Source organism: Watersipora subatra, chromosome 1 (assembly GCF_963576615.1).
Source record: "Watersipora subatra chromosome 1, tzWatSuba1.1, whole genome shotgun sequence".
NCBI lineage: Eukaryota > Metazoa > Bryozoa > Gymnolaemata > Cheilostomatida > Watersiporidae > Watersipora > Watersipora subatra.
Window position 1 is genome coordinate 3,303,399 of NC_088708.1, and position 23,109 is coordinate 3,326,507.

At 37.0% G+C, this 23,109-nt stretch overlaps 1 protein-coding gene across 3 annotated transcripts; it reads left to right on the forward strand.

The window, feature by feature from the left end:
• Positions 1 to 5,329: 5,329 nt before the first annotated feature.
• Positions 5,330 to 23,055, forward strand: LOC137398162 (zinc-regulated GTPase metalloprotein activator 1-like). 3 transcript variants are annotated; one of them, XM_068084278.1, is made up of 13 exons: positions 5,330 to 5,448; positions 7,108 to 7,312; positions 7,494 to 7,580; positions 7,845 to 7,953; positions 10,090 to 10,181; positions 10,630 to 10,689; positions 12,460 to 12,544; positions 13,412 to 13,498; positions 14,472 to 14,516; positions 14,643 to 14,778; positions 16,313 to 16,447; positions 20,447 to 20,567; positions 22,394 to 23,055. In XM_068084278.1, exons 2-13 carry the CDS (start codon positions 7,225 to 7,227, stop codon positions 22,453 to 22,455), a joined length of 1,107 nt encoding a protein of 368 aa, XP_067940379.1. In that variant the 5' UTR covers positions 5,330 to 5,448; positions 7,108 to 7,224; the 3' UTR covers positions 22,456 to 23,055. The 3 variants fall into 3 exon arrangements, with proteins under 3 accessions (XP_067940379.1, XP_067940371.1, XP_067940376.1); XM_068084270.1 differs by having other exon boundaries at positions 5,349 to 5,500; positions 7,102 to 7,312; XM_068084275.1 differs by lacking the exon at positions 5,330 to 5,448 and adding an exon at positions 5,451 to 5,475 and having other exon boundaries at positions 7,102 to 7,312.
• The last annotated feature ends 54 nt before the right edge of the window (positions 23,056 to 23,109 follow it).

The window sequence follows — 23,109 nt, forward strand, 5'->3', positions numbered from 1 at the left end:
GGCTTTGACCCTATGAGTCCCCTAGCATGCCCATGCTTGATGGCCATCGGTGCATCAACTTTTAAAACAGCTTCAAACACACCTTAAAAGTGATAATAAATGTCACAGCTATGATATCTGGTATCACATGCTACATCTTTACCCTGCAGATAGGTATTTTTTATGTTAGAGATGCCCATGTTCTTGATGCAATTCCTAGCACATGTGTTGATGCGAAAGAAAATGTGTAGACTATTTGCTACGTTGGTGGCTTTATACATATGTACATGACTGATTTTTCAAAAAGCAAACTGTCAAGATTTTATGTAATTGGTATAAGACTGCTCTTATAGTAGACTGCTTTAGAATCTATGCACCTAAATTCTTACAATAGAGATATCCAGGTGTGCCATCAGGACTCGGTGCATTTTTTTGGTGACAAAGTCTCACTGGATATATAGTTGACTATTTAGTAAGAGCAATGAATCGACCGATGTGAAAGTGTGATGCCATCTTCTAAACTACGGGCTATTATAGACTCAGATTTGTTTAGGGTAAGACTGTTAGGGTGCTAATGGTTTATTATTCAAAATAAATTGAGGCTATGTCGAGACTTCATCAGCATTTAGAATGGTAGCCACAGTTATCAGATAACTCAAATACAATTGAGCAAAGTACCCGCTTTTTGGTCCATACTCCATGGTAACAATAATAGCGTGATTGGTAACACGAGGTTGCAGAGATGGAAAGTGGCATTAGCATAACCAATGATAAAGTCAAAGATATAAACGATTTAATGCTGGTCCTTTGGTGAACTTGTTATAGGAAATCAAGACCAGGGCAGTAAGGAGATTATGAGGTCTAAATGTGGTGAACAATACGTACATGATTTTGAATTATCTTCTCATGCTTTACACCAGACAAAACATTGGTTTCCAACAATATTTGATCAATAACAATCTTGTATGGCAGATTAGAGTGCCCCGGGTTTGCATAAACAGAGTTATATTTACAAATTCGAGTTTGTAAAAATAAGGTGCAATATACTGGTATTACGGTAGCTTAACCGTAGATATCTGGTTATATTAAGAATGGTACACTGACAGGCACCCGTTAGCTAATAGAAATTAAACTATGTAAGTATGTACTGTAAATTTAGAACTTATGGTGAATTAGAGTGTCCCGGGGTTTGCAGCCCGAGTTGATAAACCGAGTTATATTTAAAAACTCGTGTTTGTATATATAACTCGGTTTATCAATTCGGTTTGCAATCCCGGGACACTCTAATCCACCATAAGTTCTAATTTTACAGTACATACATACATAGTTTAATTTCTATTAGCTAACGGGTGCCTGTGGGTGTACCATCGTTAATATAACCAGATCTACGGTTATGCTACCGTAATACCAATATATTGCGCCGTATTTTTACAAACTCGCGTTTGTAAATATAACTCAGTTTATCAACTCGGGTTGCAAACCCAAGGGGCTCTGTAAGGCTCCATAATCTTGGGTGGCACACGTAGTTTAAAGCAGGCGTCTTATGCGCTATTTGGCCCAAAAACTTGTTCACAATTATTATTTATTCTTCATGTCTATTTTGTTCACTATTTTTTTAACACCCATGTCATGCTATGTACTTGAGTGCATGTCGTGTATACGCATAACCGCGTGTTCATATGCTCTGTATTAGTCTGTTGCTGTATTTTTCAGTGAATTTTCTGGCTAAAAGTATGAGACTATCAAGTTGAAAGAATAAACTAAGTCAACACAAAATTTTCTACAACAGCAATCCATCATTTGGTACCCACTTCTACCCTCTCACAAACTGTATTCAAAAACGTCATACCCCAAGTATGGAACTTCAACAGCTAACTTTTGAAGTGATAAGGAATTGGTGACCATGGATTAAAGGTTGACTTGCGACAAAATTCACATTACAGTTATTTGGTATCAAAAGATTCATCATGTCTCACTCGTGTCTTACTATAATCTACGGCAGTTTCGTGATGGCGGCGATTAACTGTTCGTTTTTGAGCTTTTAAGAGCTTGTCATCACATTTCCACATATTTTGCACCTACAACACAGTAGAGTAAGACGTGGTGAATCTTTCGACAACAAATAACTGTAATGTTAATTTAGTTGCAAGTCAACCTTTAAGCATACAACTTTATGGTGCTAAAACTGCTGAAAGATAGAGCAGAGCTGCCTACACAACGGCCTCGCTTCAGAGAAGAGTTCAGTTACTGCCTTACTGCAACAGAGAAAGCTGACAAAGAGGACAAAATCAAAGTAGCCATGCTTCTCAGATGTATAGGTCCTCGTAGTGTAAATATCTTCCAGACATTCAAATTCGGAACAGGAAAATTTGCAGACATGTACAATGATGCTATTGAGAAATTCGAACAGTTTTGCTCTAAGACTTCAAAATAAATGATCAAGCGACACCAGCTTCTATCAACAAAACAAGGAGCTCAGTCTAGAGACGAGAAGATCGCTGTTCTGCAAAAAGGAGTCAAAGTATGCAGCCTGGGTGACATAGATGACGAATTCATGATGCAAGCACTACTTCTTGGTATAGTTGATGACAGTTTACGAAGAAAACTTTTTGAAGTCTCTGACGGCTTGACATTTGAAGCAGTTAAGAAGCGTAAAATCTCAGAATCTTCCCAGACTGATCTCCAGTCTATCAAATTAGAAGAGTCTGTACATAGTATTAATCGGAAATTAATCAAGAACAAAAGTTTAGTTATCTTTTCACATTTTACATCGTAAAACACTTATTGGTTCTCAACAACATTCTATCGATAATTATTTTGAGTGGTACATGTAGTTTAGAGTGTGCGTCTTCTGTGTTATTCAGCCCGACAACTTGTAGACAATTATCATGTATTTCTTATTATCCATTTTGTTCAACTTTCATGTCATGCTTTTACGTGAGTGTGTCACGTTCAGTAGACACTCCTACTACGCAAATAATCCATTCCAAGAATATTCACATTAAAGGGATTTTATATTATATATATATTACTATATTATATATAGTAAAATACACGTAAATTGCTTAATCCGTTCTAAGATCTTTTTAAACTCATCCTTTTGAACATACGAAAAGGAAAAACTAGACTTAACCTTTTAGTTTATTGGCCATGCCATAGCTGCAGTATTACTGGTTTGTATCGACCACTCTTCTCCTTTTTTATCGCTTTCAATCGTATTATGGTCCATGATTGCGGTAATTTTTCAATAAGTTAAGAGTGCACATCTTTGACCTCCAATCACAATGATTTGTTTGTTTTTTATCGACAGCAACGTTTATTCTGAGAAGGCAAACTAATAGCAAATATTGTATTAGTCTAAAATACAGTAACACAAAGATATATTTTGACTAAAATAAGAGCGGCGACTACCTGTCCGCTGTCTATTTGTCTTCATAGATCAAGGTAAAAGATAGCTTTCGACAACACTACAACTCATGACATTCAGATTGGTTGAGTGAGGCTGTACCACGTGCACCAATTGAACGCCTTCAAGTAATTCGGAACTGCGCAGCTACTTATTCTCTGTGCTTCTTCGACATGTCTGACAATCTAGACTAGACCAAAGACAAACTAGACTTCCACGGAACTGGTATAGATAATAGAGATAATTTCTTGTGCGAGGAAAGAGAAAGCGATATTTTTAAGACTAACTGCAAGATTATTATTCATATCAAATTAGAAAACTTGCACCAAATTGACACATATGATATGAATTTTTTTACGTAGTACGAAACAAAAACTTTACATAAATTCTTTACATTATGTGGAATTTACATGATAGGAGGTATACGTTATTGGAGCATTTACTGTATATATGCATAGTTGTGTTCATATGTACATGTTTTGTATTATTTTGTTATTGCAAATTTCAGCACATTTTCTGACTAAAAGTATAAGAATACCAAATTAAAAGAACAAACTAACAGTCAACACAAAATTTTCTACAGCATAGCAGTCAAACTCTCTCCAATGTTTCACAAACCACGTACAGAAACAAAGTTGAAATGAGAAAAGGATGAAGGCATTCTCGGTCCTTGCAAAAAGGTTTGAAGTAGCTGCTATGTGTAACTATGACTAACATCAATGAGTACAAGATTATACCAAACTGCCCGATTCAAACTCTACCATTCATTAGTATCAATAAAGTCTTTAAAACACAGAAGACAGCAACAGAGATTGTCTTTGTACATTAATATCGTATCAAACAAAGATACGTTTCCATCCATCCATGACACACTGACCGAAATGAACGCATCTACTCACTACATGACCACACATTCTAACAATCTAAACGCCCTCTCCTGTGACTCTGGTCAGTTTTTGCAGGGATTCATCCTCAGGACATCTCGGGAGATCCGCACTGGGGAGATTGTAGCGGACTAACAAAAAAAGACCTAGCGATCGGAGGGTCCCTCTCTTGCTTCTCATGAGGCTCTAGGGACTAAACATCATCCAGATCCAGAATAAGGTCAGTCGCGTATAGATCCTGCCGTTTCATTTATAATGGATCCATTAGCGCAGCTTAGTACGTGATAGGTTTAATCAGCTTGTAAATGAGCATATCATATATGTATAAACTCACCTATGCCCTTTTAACATGTAGTAAAATCTTAGGTTATATGGAACCAAATAACCTTATAAAGGCACGCGGATCAGGTGGCAACAATGCGCAGCAGACGGCATATAATAGAGAGAATTGGACCTTCTAGATTAATGTTTTAGGTTAATTGTGAGCAATTGCGAGTAAGTATAACATTAGCTGATATAATTATGAGCTTAACTTCACAAGTAGGCATAAGTACAAATACAAAATATCGTCTGTTACTAATAATGTAATTTAGAGCGCCAATCACGTTTTCTAGAGCTAATTTTCGTTGTGCTCAATTGTTTTCAATGTGTTCCTTTGCATCCAGATGATATGTTTTTAATGAAAAAGAAATATAATCGCAGTACTGCATTAAATAAGTGAATGCTTCGCGTAAGTGGTGTGAAACACCAATTTTTATCACGTGTCAATTTGACAAATTAGCCTGTAAACAAGATAAAAATATATATATTAGCGCTGATTCATTTACTCATTAACTAGGAAATATTTTCGAAATATTTATTAAATTTATGACGTTATCAACTAGCGTAACACCACTGATTTACTTCATGGCTCAGATTATCGCGATACACATGCGCTCTAGCCTTAGATCTAAACGTTTAATGAATAGTAAGGACTTAGTTTGTGGCCGTAAAGTTGTAAAAAAAAGCCTGACAAGTTGGCGCACGGTGTTTTATCCTTGACATGGGGCCAAGGATAAATTGAGCAGTAATAGTTTAGTTCTTGAGTTAAAATGGTGCATTCACAAGCAGTAAACTTTTGTCACCATTTTCTACAAGATCATTTTGAATAATGACATTTCGTTTGAACTTACGTCGTTTGTCTCTAGGCACCGTGGCTCGAAAAAGGTGACCCACGAAAAGCGACTCCGAGGTTATTTAAACACCATAATAACTCAAATTTCAAGCTAGTTTATCTGGGTGTATAAAAATTCAAAAATTTTCTAGCTTTCACTAAAAAGGTGTAATACTATTTGCAAGAGGACAGGATTGCCCATGCATATAAATCCTACTTCTTTCATATTGAACCAGTTACTACTATTGCCAGTTAATCTAAACATTTTATGCACCAAGATTGGCTGTAGAAAATATTTCTAAGCAACAACGTTTAGTGGTCCCATATTTATTAAAGGAAAATGCAAGTGTGACTCTGAAATGACTACAGGTCTGATAAAAAAAATTTCATCGGTTTTCATCATGGGCAATGCCCGCCTTTCTCAAGTTTTCAACTGTACCTTGTGATGTTATAAATATTTCCACCGCCGGCGAATTAATGAACTATGTATTTTTTCTATACTGGCCTATACTGGTAGTTCTAAACCATAAAAAGGCCCCAAACCTATTGGCCTAGTCATACCTTACCTAGATTTATTCCTAACTCCAAGTATTTGAACAATCTTTTCTAACCATAAGTATAGCAGATGAGTGAAAGCATACCATTGTCATCCTGTTACCGTATTTAAATTGAGTAACAAAATGGCATCCCTAGACCTTTCTGGTTAGTGATGCCTAACAACAAAGATAAAACTAACAAAGAAAAACTAAGGCTGTTTCTCTTTGTTAGTTACAAACTGGTCAAACATGTAGTTGTGCAAGATATCAGCAGTTTCTAAAACATCATAGTAAGTAAGCACCGGCATTGATTTTGGCAAGCATTACAGCTGTCATTTCTAGTCTATATACCACTGTTTTACATTTTATGCCACTTAATGCTTGAAGCACTCAACCTCATGCTCATTATCCACGCACAGTAGTATGATACATGTAATTTTGTCAGTTTCGATAGCAATTCTTTGTCATTTCACAGTGTTCTGACATGTTTAAAATGAAAAAGTGACACAATTCACTTGCTTCAGATCCAAAATAGCCTACTAGGAGGTTTCCCTTATCTATTATCAACTACAAAATGCTTCCTTAATAAATATGAAGTAGCCATTCAATTAATTTTTAATTTAGCTCACATTGTAAACAAAATGCTGGCTAACCACAGACAGATCAAAGATCAATATACTAAAGATTAGGTTAGACTAATATCCACAATACTTTTTACTTGCATTTAAAACAATGTCAAATAATGAAATCATGCATGAGTTTAGTGTTCAAGGTTGCCAACTAGCGCAATGTTGATAATAAGCTCAAGCTCATTTAAGCTAAATGTGAGCTACATGTATATTGGAGCAAGCTCCTGTTATAAGTGTACTTGAACTTGCCATGGTTTGTGAATGCAGAGGCAAGTTTGATTTTAGTCAGCTACTCAGCTAAGCCAACCAGGCTTTTATAAAACTTAATGGTCAATGTTGATAATTACCATTACTTCAAGTGCTTGCTACTGGCACGAGCCCCTTTCATACTGCAGTATATAGTTAGTGAAGGATCAGTGTATATCTCTGCATCAGTGCGTAAACTAAAAAAAGACTTTCCCTTTGCTGAAGCACCTTGTTGATCTATGATCTGAAAGTTTACTAATTTTTGCAGTTTGAGTAGCTTTGAAGAGGTGCGGACTTCTATAAGAGTAAAGGAGACAAAGAATTTGCTAGATCAGTAGAAGTTGGAGAATCTCAAACTTTTGTCATCAAAGATTTCTCTGAAGTTTTGAGAATGGAATCTGATGATGAAGAAGGGCCGCCAATGCTTGTTGCTGCAGATACTAAATCTGTGCCAGTTACCATTATAACTGGCTATTTAGGTGCGTTTGATGCTCAAAGTTTGTCTATCAGTGTGACTACTAATGAGTTTCTCTATTTTGATGAACCATGTCGGGAGTAAATGATACTACGTTTTCTGCGTTTATGTGTTAAAGGATTTAATTAGTAGGATTTTAAGAGGAAAACTATTCTAGACAGTTGTGTGGCCATTTCTTATTACAGGGGCAGGCAAGACAACTCTACTAAACTATATTCTCACAGAGAATCATGGGAAGAAAATAGCCGTAATCATGAATGAGTTTGGTGAAGGTAATGTATAACCAACATATAACTGGTCTGTTATTGGCCATATCAACTCACATAGAGTATGTCAGGTGTTAACTCATCTGCTATTGCATTGTATATCAACATAGGATTCATGTTTTTAATTTCTGTTTAATTTCAAGTAGCGATTGACCTAGCAATAATGTGTTTTTTATCAGAGTACTTATATTTGGATCATCTTAAACTGTTTAATGCTATTGTTGATATCATATTGTGCTCCGGCAAATTTAATGTGTGGATTACATGCAGGAGATGGAGCGATGGAAAAATCCATGACTGTATCAAGTGGAGAAGCAGATGCTCCGTTGTTTGAAGAGTGGCTGGAGCTAAGAAATGGTTGTTTGTGCTGCTCCATCAAGTGAGTGAATGTCGTGATATGAGTTACTTTTCTAATCCTTGGGTGCTGGTATTTTATGCCGAAGCTTGGAGTACGATACATTTACTATCTCTCCTCTACCGGCCACTCTTTTGCAGCATCTTGAGGCGTAATTTCTAGGCTTGTGTTTAGCAATATGCTGTTTTATAGGTGTCCCCCACGAGTTATACAAACTTGGGAAGGAATAACTTTTTTCTATTTCTGATTTAGTACAAAATTAAATTTGAGTTTGCTTTCCCTGGCTACCTTCATACAATAGTGCATCCTAATACTGCTGACTACATACATGCACTTTGCTGTCTCCCATGCAATACTTCATGTAAGTGTTTATAGCAATGTGTATATACTTCATGTAAGTGTTTATAGCGAAGTGTATATACTTCATGTAAGTGTTTATAGCAATGTGTATATACTTCATGTAAGTGTTTATAGCAAAGTGTATATACTTCATGTAAGTGTTTATAGCAATGTGTATACTTCATGTAAGTGTTTATAGCGAAGTGTATATACTTCATGTAAGTGTTTATAGCGATGTGTATATACTTCATGTAAGTGTTTATAGCAAAGTGTATATACTTCATGTAAGTGTTTATAGCAAAGTGTATATACTTCATGTAAGTGTTTATAGCAAAGTGTATATACTTCATGTAAGTGTCTATAGCGAAGTGTATATACTTCATGTAAGTGTTTATAGCGAAGTGTATATACTTCATGTAAGTGTTTATAGCAAAGTGTATATACTTCATGTAAGTGTTTATAGCGAAGATGTTGGATTGTTTTCATCTTAGTTGTACAAGTTAAAATAGGAGATTATGAATACACAGTTGTTATAGTATTGAGTAAGTTTGATAAAAACAAGACTAAAAATTGAGTAGTGATAATAATAATAATAATAATGCTTGTATCAATGGCTATAACATCTCATCAATGTGTACTCAAGGAACTCGGGTCTGATAACATGATACCTATAATTATAATAATTTTATTGACTAGTTTGGTTCTCTTAAACGTGACTGGGGAAATTTTGATATCAAATATGAAATTGTATTAATATAAATTAATACAATATCAATTATATGGTTTTTTAACTACCTGAGTTATAGTCAGCTATAATAATAATAATAATTTGCAATCACCTTTGACCTTTGCTGCTTCTTGCTCAAGCATGCTGAGTAATTAACAAGTATTTTACGAGGAAATAAATCGCTTGTTATATTGCGTTTTGATGAAGGAGACTTTGCGGCTGTCACTTTTCCTTTAACTCAGAAGTGTTGCATTGTGTCATTGCGAGTCACTTAAACTCTAGCCTTGACTAGTGGCTGTAATAAGTGTTCCTCTAACTCAGCATGTGTCATTGCGAGTCACTTAAACTCTAGCCTTGACTAGTGACTGTAATAAGTGCTCCTCTAACTCAGCATGTGTCATTGCGAGTCACTTAAACTCTAGCATTGACTAGTGGCTGTAATAAGTGTTCTTCTAACTCAGCATGTGTCATTGCGAGTCACTTAAACTCTAGCCTTGACTAGTGGCTGTAATAAGTGCTCCTTTAACTCAGCATGTGTCATTGCGAGTCACTTAAACTCTAGCATTGACTAGTGGCTGTAATAAGTGTTCCTCTAACTCAGCATGTGTCATTGCGAGTCACTTAAACTCTAGCATTGACTAGTGGCTGTAATAAGTGCTCCTCTAACTCAGCATGTGTCATTGCGAGTCACTTAAACTCTACCATTGACTAGTGACTGTAATAAGTGTTCCTCTAACTCAGCATGTGTCATTGCGAGTCACTTAAACTCTAGCCTTGACTAGTGGCTGTAATAAGTGTTCCTCTAACTCAGCATGTGTCATTGCGAGTCACTTAAACTCTAGCCTTGACTAGTGGCTGTAATAAGTGCTCCTCTAACTCAGCATGTGTCATTGCGAGTCACTTAAACTCTAGCCTTGACTAGTGACTGTAATAAGTGTTCCTCTAACTCAGCATGTGTCATTGCGAGTCACTTAAACTCTAGCATTGACTAGTGGCTGTAATAAGTGCTCCTCTAACTCAGCATGTGTTATTGCGAGTCACTTAAACTCTAGCATTGACTAGTGACTGTAATAAGTGTTATTACTGTTGTACAGAGATAACGCCGTTAAAGCTATTGAGCTACTGATGGACAAGCAGGGCAAGTTTGATTATATTCTTCTTGAGACGACAGGTTTAGCTGATCCAGGTATTATTCATATCTCTGAATATATGTACATGTATAGTTGCCAGACTTAACCAACTGTATAATTATACGCTGGAGTGTACATGTTTTGTTAGTTGCTCAATATCTTTGATATGAGTGAAAAATGTTCATGGTAACATCTGTCAACTCTGGAAGATTAAGTTTTGTAAAGTTTATCATGGTATCTTCATATTTTTAAATACTTTAAATGTTTTCTCTTTTCACAATGTTGGCTGATTTTTCTCATTTATAAAGCACAATATTTTGCTGACCACCTCATTCCATTGGGGTTATGCAAGGAAATCTTGCTCTAGAGAACCTGTTGAATTTATTATGAAGCTAATAGACCAGTAGCAGAACACGTATCATCGTAATGGATGGAGTTATCAGTTCTCTAACATCAGTTTGACCATACTTAATTTATTGCATATATCTCTATTATATGCTACAGGTCCAGTGGCTAACCTATTCTGGCTGGATGATGGCTTGGCTAGTGACATCTATGTAGACGGTAGGTTAAGTGCATGAATATGAGCTTCAAGTGAGTTGGTGTGTTATCTGTATGAAGTCTGACATATTTAAGTGGTGAGTTATGTGTATGAAGTCTGACATATTTGAGTGGTGAGTTATGTGTATGAAGTCTAACATATTTGAGTGGTGAGTTATGTGTATGAAGTCTGACATTTTTGAGTGGTGAGTTATGTGTATGAAGTCTGACATATTTGAGTGGTGAGTTATGTGTATGAAGTCTGACATATTTGAGTGGTGAGTTATGCGTATGTACTTATATTTGCTGAATGTCCAGAGTTGCTCGTGTAATAAAAAAGTCTTTGCGCATGACATTTATTTTTATTTAACATTTACCATTTCAACTTTTAAAATTCCTATCATGAATAAAGTGCTTTGTGCAGTTGGAATAAATTAAGAAGAAAAAATAAAACGGCTGTAAAGGTGTTTAAATGTAAATGTGAAATAATTAGCAAGTAATGGCTGAATAAAGTTTGTTGTGTTATGATTACAATGGAAAATGGTTCGGTATAAAATTATATTATTTAAGTTCATTTCAGTGTTGGCATCATAAGGCGAAAATGTCATATAGCGTGGTATAAAAACCCAAATCAATTATCTAATGCAAACACCCCATGGTAAAAATCATCAAGATTTTATATGCGTACTGTACATATTAAAATTAGTAATAAAAATATATTAACCTAACAACTACCACTAAATACACTAAAGTTACCGTAGGTAACTTTAGTGTATTTAGTGGTTATGATCTGCAATAAAATGTAACATTACAATGTACCGTAGGGAGTTCTTACCTTTGAGACAAAATTATAACGTAAACGTTGAATTTAACTTAAATGATTTTAGCAGACATAAAGCTAAGTTTTTGTATATATTTTACTGAACTTCAACTTTGTCATTGGCTAAAATTTTATCACCTATCTGTTTTCGGTTTTGTTTTCACAATAACTTAAAATGAACAACGCTGAGCTGAGATAAAAAGCTAGCTAGTATCGTATTTCTTTCATGCGTTGTGAGAGGGATTTTGGTGAATATCATTTCAGCATCTTCGTTATGCCGACGTAATTAGCACATCGACTGCCAAATTGTTGATAGAATCTTTTTCCTTGATATTGTATGGCGGGAAAAAGTCGAAAAAATTTCCGTCTTCACGTTGCAAAAACAAAAAACATCGTGATTCACTTCGTAAAGCGAAAAAATCGTACAACAGGTACATCACAACCTGAAGGCGCACCGTATTAATTAATTACAATCGCGAAAAGGATATGGTATAAGGATATAGTAACAGTATATGGTAAAAGCTATGAGTGTGGTAAGAATAACGTAGCCTTGTGGTTACGCATGCTTTTTAGTAGACTTGTAATTGAAACATGACAAGTTTAAATCCAGTACAAAGGTGAATTTTCATTGCTAAAACTTTATCGCTATATCTGGACAAACGACAGGCAGAAGACAGACAAACACTGATATATATATTTAGCTATATGGGAGGTGAATTCTGTGTATGCACTCGCCTACATGGCCGATGAATTATGTGTATATACTCATATCTATAGATATAGGTGGCGAGTTATGTGTATATACTTATGTATATGGGGTATATGGGGTAAGTTGTGTGTTTATACTGTAAGTTTGTAATATTTCAGCCTTGTACAAGATAAATGTTCTCGATTATGTATATTTTTATGATTTTGGTAATGGGGGACCTACATAATCTGGTGCAACTCCAATTCTACTACATACTCTTGTTCAGGTATCCTCACGGTTGTTGATGGGAAACACATCCTCTCTCAGCTGGAAGAGCAGAGGAAAGATGTTGAAATTAATGAAGCTGTCAGGTGAGGTCTTCTTGTTTCACATTTAGGTCTGCCGAGATGTGTCAAAATTTACATTGAAATTTGCAACAACCATTGAACTAAAGTCAATGCCAACAGTGCGCATACTAAAATGAAGTTAATTACTTGACTTGAAAAGAGGGTCGAAACCCAATATGCCAATCTAGCCTAAGATTCAAAACACTTGACCCTATTATAGGGCTAGTCTATAATAGTCATGCGGGTTATTAACAAATTATATAGTAGCTCACCGGTTAAAAGTACTACTGGTTGCTAAACAGTTTTGTAGTTGGCCAAAACAATTTGTCGATATTACTCAATAAAAATATTTTGGCATGCGCGGTTAGGTCTGTCGTCCATTAGATCTTAGGTAGGTACTGTATGCTAAACTACTGTGGTAAGTTCCTTGTTTTACACTGTTATGCACTACTAAGGTCCTTGCTCTACACTGTTATATACTACTAAGGTAAGTACCTTGTTCTACACTGTTATATACTACTAAGGTAGGTACCTTGCTCTACACTGTTATATACTACAAAGGTAGGTACCTTGTTCTACACTGCTAGATACTGCTAAGGTAGGTACCTTGCTCTACACTGTTATATACTACTAAGGTAGGTACCTTGCTCTACACTGCTATATACTACTAAGATAGGTACCTTGCCCTACACTGCTATATACTACTAAGGTAGGTAGCTTGCTCTAAACTGTTATATACTACTAAGGTAGATACCTTGCTATACACTACTAAGGTAAGTAGTACCTTGTTCCACACTGTCACCTACCAGTTCTGCCACCTTCTAAGGTTCTCTAGTTTTATTTCATGTGTTATGCAGTTTGTAGGTTCCATAAAATGTGCTGTTGTTACAGGCAAGTGGCTCTGGCAGATATTATATTATTAAACAAGATTGATTTGGTGAGCGAAGAGCAACTTCATAAGATCAAGTCTTACATAAGGTGAGATGACAAACTGTAACATAGTTTAGCAGAATTCGCTCTGGAGAGACAGTCTTGGTCTGTTTTTATTAATATGAAGTCTGGTCTAGCTATTTAGAGGAAAGTTAATAAATGTCTCCATGCATTGATGCCTTGGTGTGATACATATGCTCACACACATGTAATGTTAAGGTGTGATACATATGCTCACACACATGTAATGTCAAGGTGTGATACATATGCTCACACACATGTAATGTCAAGGTGGGATACATATGCCCACAGACATGTAATGTCAAGGTGGGATACATATGCTCACACACATGTAATGTCAAGGTGTGATACATATGCTTACACACATGTAATGTCAAGGTGTGATACATATGCTCACACACATGTAATGTCAGGGTGTGATACATATGCTCACACACATGTAATGTCAAGGTGTGATACATGTGCCCACACATGTAATGTCAAGATGAATAGCTGTGAATTTCTGTTAAATAGAGAGATGTTTTTGTGGGCACTTTGGTTAAAGCTTAAGCAAACATCTATATGCACTCTGCGTAGTCACTCTCTGTAAAAACCAGAGTCTAATGAAACCGAATAAAGTACTATAAGTCTATGACCCTAAAGTTCTATTGTCTATCAGTTTAACTTACTTTACGTTTACACTTGTAATAATTTCTGAGAGCTTAATTTGCCTTATCCCCCTTAACACTATGGATTCCTATCTCATTTGAGGATATCTTCCTAAAGTAGGCTCGACTTTTTTATACATACAGATTGACTTTATCTATTGTTTAACATTGTCTTTTCTCTAATGCTCTTTTATTGACCAATGCTAGCCTTGGCTACAGCAGACGTGTAGCCCGAGCGTTAGTTGGAACATGTATTGCTATTAAAGACATCAGTTATGGTCATGTCATGCCAACTCCTTGTCTCACGTGTGGTCCTCACTAACATGCATCTACATTTGCTCTTTCTTTTGCAGTGATATCAACTCTGCAGCCATTGTAATACCTACAACCCATTCAAGGTTTGTAACTTTCTATTGCCACAACCTATGCTTTATGTTTCTTACTAATATCCAAAACATGATGATAAGTGAATTATTAGATTTAACTGTTGCAATGGCTCACTCAGTGTTGCATTTTGTCTCCAGGGTTGACTTGGACCAGATTCTTGACCTGAATGCTTACGGTTGCGACTCGTCACATAGCCAGCTACAGGATAACCTGATGGGGAAGCAACAGAGTTCAGCAGTGCTTAGTGCTGGAGACAAGAATCACATAGACACTGTGAGTTGTTGAGACACAGTGAGCTATATAGACACAGTGAGTCACATAGACACAGTGAGTAACATAGACACAGTGAGTCACATAGACACAGTGAGTTATATAAACACAGGGAGTCACATAGACACAGTGAGTTATATAAACACAGGGAGTCACATAGACACAGTGAGTTATATAAACACAGGGAGTCACATAGACACAGTGAGTTATATAAACACAGGGAGTCACATAGACACAGTGAGTAACAGACACAGTGAGTCACATAGACACAATGAGTTATATAAACACAGGGAGTCACATAGACACAGTGAGTCACATAGACACAGTGAGTTATATAAACACAGTGAGTCACATAGACACAGTGAGTTATATAGACACAGTGAGTCACATAGACACAGTGAGTTATATAAACACATGGAGTCACATAGACACAGTGGGTTATATAGACACAGTGAGTCACATAGACACAGTGAGTTATATAGACACAGTGAATTATATAGACACAGTGAGTCGCATAGACACAGTGAGTAACATAGACACAGTGAGTCACATAGACACAGTGAGTTATATAAACACAGTGAGTCACATAAACACAGTGAGTTATATAGACACAGTGAGTTATATAGACACAGTGAGTCACATAGACACAGTGAGTTATATAAACACATGGAGTCACATAGACACAGTGGGTTATATAGACACAGTGAGTCACATAGACACAGTGAGTTATATAGACACAGTGAATTATATAGACACAGTGAGTCACATAGACACAGTGAGTCACATAGACATAGTGGATCACATAGACACAGTGAGTAACATAAATATATTGAGTCACATTGAGACAGTAAGTCACATAGACCTTATGAGTCACATAGGCCTTATGAGTCACATAGACCTTATGAGTCACATAGACCTTATGAGTCACATAGACCTTTTGAGTCACATTGAGACAGTAAGTCACATAGACCTTATGAGTCACATAGGTCTTATGAGCCATATAGACACAGTGAGTTGTATAGACACAGTGAGTTATATAAACACAGTGAGTCACATAGACACAGTGAGTAACAAATATATTGAGTCACATCGAGACAGTAAGTCACATAGCCCTTATGAGTCACATAGACCTTTTGAGTCACATTGAGACAGCAAGTCACATAGGCCTTATGAGTTACATAGGTCTTATGAGTCACATAGACACAGTGAGTTGTATAGACACAGTGAGTTATATAGACACAGTGAGTCACATAGACACAGTGAGTTATATAGACACAGTGAGTTATATAGACACAGTGAGTCACATAGACACAGTGAGTTATATAGACACAGTGAGTCACATAGACACAGTGAGTTATATAAATATATTGAGTCACATTGAGACAGTAAGTCACATAGACCAAGTATCTACTTACCTATCAACTTGCAGCTGCACAGCACTCTGAAACAGTTTTCACACTAGCCTTCTCTGATGCCTGTTGCAGTCGCGCTGCTACCTCCTGCTAGACTTCCCAATTCTCTTACAGTCTTATTGCAGACTGTGAGCACAGTGAGAATAGACATGGATGGCTCCCTAGACCCTCAAAAGTTTGACCTTTTCTTACAAAACCTTCTATGGGAGAGGCTTATCCAATCGTCAGATGGATCAGCCATGGAGCTGCTGCGCCTCAAGGTTTGTCTTATACTCTCTCATGTACAGTCAGCAAGCTAGTGTCTCGACTATCTTATAGCTCAGGGTAAGTCTACCCATGGCTTCTGAGCCACATGCAGCTCCTTGCCCAGTTTGTGCAGCTGTTATGCTCATGTTAAATTTTGTGTGTGTTTTATAGCAGTGATCTTCAACCACTGCGTTGTAAGAGATTGTTAGGTGCGCCGCAGGAAGTTACCAATAAAAGGTCTCTCTTTAGAACTGTATATATTATTGCTATTGGCTATTTTTCCTCGGCTTGGAATGATCGTGATTAGGGAAGCTGATGAGAGTGTCAGTATGCTAAGCAGAATTTCATGGGTTTGACCCCCACATCCAACAGTTTTTTCCTCGGATGGGGGCAATTGTTTTGAGGCTTCGGAAGGTAGTCAAGAGCATTGCCTGCTGTGCTTTTTTATCAATCCTGGTTTGTAGACATATACTTGACATTGAACTGAGAGTTTGTCCGTGAGACAGTGCAGAGAGTGCTCATCGTCAAAAGTCACTGACCTGTAGTTTTGCTTCGGTGGGTGCAGTTTATGTCACTATCATGTTGATGTGTGACATTTACAGTAAATCTGGAAGAACAGTAGTCTCTGAGCATAAGTGAGAGGGAGGGGAAGAAACTGGGGTGGTTCATGTGTGTCTGTGTATAGTGTGGCTCTTTATAGTGACACGGTGAAAACTGTCTTTTAGCCTCTGACTGGTTAGCCACTCTTGTTGTAAAAGGATTGGTGCTCTCCAACTGTGAAGCTGGTATTTTGTAATTTGGAAGTTGTCTTGTCTTGATTCAAAGGGCTTGTAATCCTTAATCACCTCTTATCTTTTAAAACATTACTATACCTAAATTTATGTTTTGTGAATTCTATAATATATAATAGAAAAACATTTCGTATTTCATAAATGAAGTGTGCCCATATTACAGATTTTGCTAGAGCTCTCTGACTCTCATATCAACACTTTGGAGTTGTTTGCTCACTTTTGTCTTTTCTTTATCATAAACACAAAGAAGTTTTACAGCCAGTGTTGAATAGATACAAGCTACAGACTTTTAAGTAATCAGTTTTAAATTAGCAAGTAAATATTTACACTTTTACTCAGCCATCTGCCCCTTTGATTTATTCAACTGGGCCAGTTATTGTTGAAAGTAAGGTATATTTTAACTCTTGGCAATAGTTGAAGATGAAATGTATGAAAGGTTTTTGGTGGTGTTTAGGTGGCAAATGCGCTTTCACCGACATCACGTTGCAAAAATAATGCTAGATTGCTGCAAAATGGAGCAAATTTTCAAAGCATCTGGCAGAAGTAGTATGTAGTCAAACCTTGATTTATGACCACGTTAACAAGCAACTTGCTTGAAATACGACAGATATGAACTTTGAGCCAATATTTGACTACATCTGCAGTAATTTCCATCATATGATAGCCAAAGTTTTTTGAAACATTGGAATTTTGTAAATCGGTACATGTATGACTGGTTGGCCACCTTTACCTACACACCATGCTTCTGCTCTACCCCCTTTACCTACACACCATGCTACTTTTCTACCCCCTTCACCTACACACCATGCTCCTGTTCTACCCCCTTTATCTACACACCATACTCCTGCGCTATCTCCTTCACCTGCACACCGTGTTCCTGTTCTATCCCCTTTATCTACACACCATGTTCCTGTTCTACCTCCTTTTCCTACACACCATGTTCCTGTTCTACCTCCTTTTCCTACACACCACGCTTCTGCTCTACCTCCTTTATCTACACACCATACTCCTGCGCTATCTCCTTCACCTGCACACCGTGTTCCTGTTCTATCCCCTTTATCTACACACCATGTTCCTGTTCTACCTCCTTTTCCTACACACCATGTTCCTGTTCTACCTCCTTTTCCTACACACCACGCTTCTGCTCTACCTCCTTTATCTACACACCATACTCCTGCGCTATCTCCTTCACCTGCACACCGTGTTCCTGCTCTACCCCCTTTACCTACACACCATGTTCCTGTTCTATCCCCTTTACCTACACACCGTATTCCTGCTTTAACTCCTTTACCTACACACCATACTCCTGGTCTACCCCCTTTACCTACACACCATGCTCCTGCTCTACCCCCTTTACCTACACACCATGCTACTGCTCTATCCCCTTTACCTACACACCATGTTCCTGTTCTACCCCCTTTACCTACACACCATGCTACTGCTCTACCCTCTTTACCTACACACCATGTTCCTGTTCTACCCCCTTTACCTACACACCATGCTACTGTTCTACCTCCTTTACCTACACACCATGTTCCTGTTCTACCCCCTTTACCTACACACCATGCTACTGTTCTACCCCCTTTACCTATGACTTTACCTACTCCTGCTCTTTGTTCGCCTGTCATTAAAGTGAAGGCAAAGCTGCAGTAAAACCATCTTGGCTATTATACCTAGTTTCTCATATATAACTAATATTTTTTAATTATTTTATGTAATGCATTTGTTTTAAATCACATACAATTACCTGAAGCAAATATTGATAGGCTGTAGCTATAAAATAAAATACGTTGCATTCTTTAAAAAAACGTTTGTCAACATCTGACAATGAGCTTGTCAGATGTATATCGAGGCTTGACTGTGCATAAAATTATGTTCTTCACTTTGTATATGTGGTGCATCAATACCGCTTCTATAGTTTACACCAGATCAAATGCTGAACTTTAGCATTTATTCCCATAACAAGCAAGTAACCGCTGATGTTGGTATTAAATAGGTTTTGGCAAAGCCCTGTACAATATTTAGTTTTGGGTACAACGAGGCAACGTTTGTACCATGTTTGTGCACACACATGAAGAGCATATCAATAGTCTATCATAGATGCACACACATGAAGAGCATATCAATAGTCTATCATAGATGCACACACATGAAGAGCATATCAATAGTCTATCATAGATGCACACGACTGTGTAATGGGAGATCGCATTAGGAGTTATAAATATTGTAGATTGTTAATTCTGTGTCCCTCTCACAATGTCCCTTTGCAAGAAAGAAGCCATACTGAAAGCAATTTAGAGTTGTCTTGTCCATTCTTTCAGCCTGTCGGAAATATAATACTATTTTGCTGGAAAGCATATTTGTTTTATGAGAAAACTAGGTAAATGTTTGTTTATCCAATATAGTATGATTGTTACACCTTATTATTTCCGGCTCATGTTCAAGCTTTCCCCAAAGTGCTTCTATCTATTGAAGAAGCAATATTGTGCAGTAAATGTGTTAATAGGTCTATGTTATCACAGATTGTATGTCTATGTTATCACAGATTGTATGTCTATGTGTCTATTTTGAAGGCAAAGAGACCTGTGAAATAACACAATAAATAATGAATAAATGTGTCTAGCGACCTTGTTGCTAAATTACTGCTAATTATACATTTTGGTGAAATCTACTAAAAGAAAGCTTGCGGATGTTGTAATATTATTCCTATTATAAGTGATTGTTTACATTCTTTCAAAGTCTCTATACTATTATTCATTCATTTCTTTAAATGAGATCATCTGGGAGTTCTTACCCGTGGTTTCTCAGAAGTGTGTCTCCAAATAATCGATTACTTACAGACCATCGGTGAAGTCAATATAGCAAACCGTTTATTGACTTCACCGAATGGCACCCACCATTGTAATAGAAAATAATTAAATTCAATGTATCTCTAAAAATATTATTTATAGTTAGTATTAGAGGTCACTAGAGTGTATTAGAGGTCGTTCATAGATGAAATTAACTATCCTCTTTATCTCGTTGTTCCTTTGTTGTTGAGCTGACGGCGTAGTAAAACTAACAAATGTAAGCATTTGTATTAAATTAACCTGCTGTTAGTTAGTGAAGTTGATGCGAAATGTGATTGGATGGTTATCTCAACTCACTGCTAGTGACATGTTTATGAGAACTAACCAGTTTTTTGCATCAAATGATCCCTTATCTTTTATTGTGTTATTTCAGGGTTTGGTATGTGAAGCAGGCAATAGCCACAGCACCATCTTGCAAGGAGTTTATGAGACATATGATAAGCGCACTACAAAGTCTCCCATTTTATCACCCTCGTGCTCACTGATTTTTATAGGTAGGATTTCTACCCAGTACTGTTCTTGTATTCTTTAGATTTCATGGCTTGTAATCTTCTGCGAGTCTCTTGTCTCATGCATAGTCTTGGTTCTCTAGCATCTATTAATATTGGGTCATGCATAAGGTTGAGGGGGTTATATGACGACGGGATGTTAAAAAGGAGAGAGGTGTATATTGCTGTACCTCTGTATAAAAGAGATGAGGTCTTGGATGGCTGGTATAATCTAAATCATGGCCAAAAAATTATGGTTCTGATTCGCTATTAAAATGTCTGAAGACTTAAAGATTCACAGTGAGTCAAACAACCAACTTTTCACTTCATCCGCGTGCGTATTTCCGTGTGTTTTCGTATTTCCGTGTGTTTTCGTATTTCCGTGTGTTTTCATATTTCCGTGTGTTTTCGTATTTCCGTGCCCAACTTTTACTACCAGTTTTGAATGAAACATAGTAACGGCTATAGGAAAACACTCTAGGAGTGATAGGATACAACTACATGTTAAGTTGCATTAAGTGAGTTAAGTGAGGAGGGAATAATTCTAACAAGTTTGAAAAGTGTATTCTGAATATTGGACTTGAAATCGATTCACAAAAAGTCATAAGTTCTGTGATTGGATAAAGGTTCTCCATTTGACCAAAGCGGCAGACGAGTTCCATTTAGACCTGCAGTCAAGTGTCTTTGACTACGGGTCTCTTTGTTCGGACGACTAATTCTCTTTTCAGCCAAATTCATATCAACGAGAGCAGCGATAGTAAAGTTACGATGTGACTGACTTGACAAGATAGACATTCTCGATTTACGTCGCTTGTACGGTCTGTAGCCATATACATCAGCGTGTTTATCCTGGTAGAGTTGTTAGTTGATTTCTCTCAGTGTAAGCTTTGCCAAATGTTGCTTAGTGACCGACAGCTTCCCACCTTGTACCCAATGTTGACTTAAGGCTCCCATTTGTAAATCTCTTAACATTCTCTGTTTGCCATGAAAATGTTTATTTTTCTATTTGAGATTCAGTAGGATTCATCAAATGAATGATAGTGAGACTGAATATTGTTAGTGAGGGAGTCTGCACTGGCTTGTTAGATTGTTTGTCCTGTTAAATAGCTTGCACAATATTATTCATTGATAAAATAACATTCGAGTGATTATATCTGTCTAACCACCATTTTCTTTGGTACAAAGTGTGAGCAATGGTTTGATTGAAAGGAGAAATCATTAGCTGCAAGGTCAAGAGGTTTGTTTGCTTGTTATTAGGAAAGTGAGATGAGCAATCCATCATGGATCTCATTCGCTAACTCGATGCTTTACAGGATTTTTCTCGTAGCTACCCTACCGGAGGCTTGCCCTAGTCTTGTGACATCATCATTCCTCTTTAACGTTTTTGTTTTAAGTTTAGAAAAAATGATTTTAGCTAAAAGCTCTGTTATCGCAGCTCAAGTAGTCTCAATAAATAAACCTTTTAATTTTCTAGATTTTTCCGGAGTATTATTACTCATGCATAGTTTAATCAATACATTCGGCCAGATGTTAGGTTATTTTTTGTTTGTTTACAGAGTCCTCAGGCTATCATTACAGTACGCAAAACATATGCATACTTCTATATGCTTGGCCAAACTTTCTATCTGCTTCCTTTGTCTCCACTGTCAGTCATCCCTTGATTATCCACTCAATAACTTCCACTTGAGATCAAAACGCAATATGCCGTTGGAACATTTTATGAAATACACTGTGTAACTTGATACAAGCTCAGTTCATACAAATGGAGGAGCTCCTGCAAGTGTCTTAACTCACCATTATATTCATCAACACTTCATTTGTCACTTTGCTAGGTAGAAATTTGGAAAAGCAAGTCCTGTTTGATGCCCTCACAAGCTGTTTGGCGAGTCCGTAGCAGCCACTCACTTCGTCAAAGGTTGGATTAGCGCCCCTGTTAGCAGCGACGTCCTGTAGTAGGTCTGACAGTAACCGTTGGGTCAGCAGGAGGGTCTGGTTAGATCACAAGTACAGTCAGCATGACACGCTGTCTATTTGCTTTACATTGTGACAGTCAGGAAACTATCATTTATTGTCTTTCATGATTGTTTATACACAAGTCATCAACTGGTGTAAGTTTCTGTTATAATTTACATGAATGCTTCAAGTGGTCAGAAATTGTTTTCATCTTCAAAATAGAAGGAACAGAAGTTTCAAACATTCACAGTATTTTTTGCATTGTTATCTGGCGGGCATGTTCCATGAGAAACAACTCCGACAAGTGGGCATCTTTATCAACTCTTCCCATTTCAAGAACTAATATATGCAATATTAGACATATTTTAGAGTTTACTCTGGCAAGACATGAGCATACAGCATTATTTATATACATTGTTTATCAAACAACTGCGTGACGAGAAAATAATTATGCAGCTGGCATTCAAACAAGCAGACTTGTAGTCCAAATGCCATGCCACTCCTGTATAAAGCTTGTGTGCAGAATGTTAAACTCGGAAGGATTTTTAACAGCCAGTTCAATTCATTCTCGGCAGTTGACTATACATGTATGACT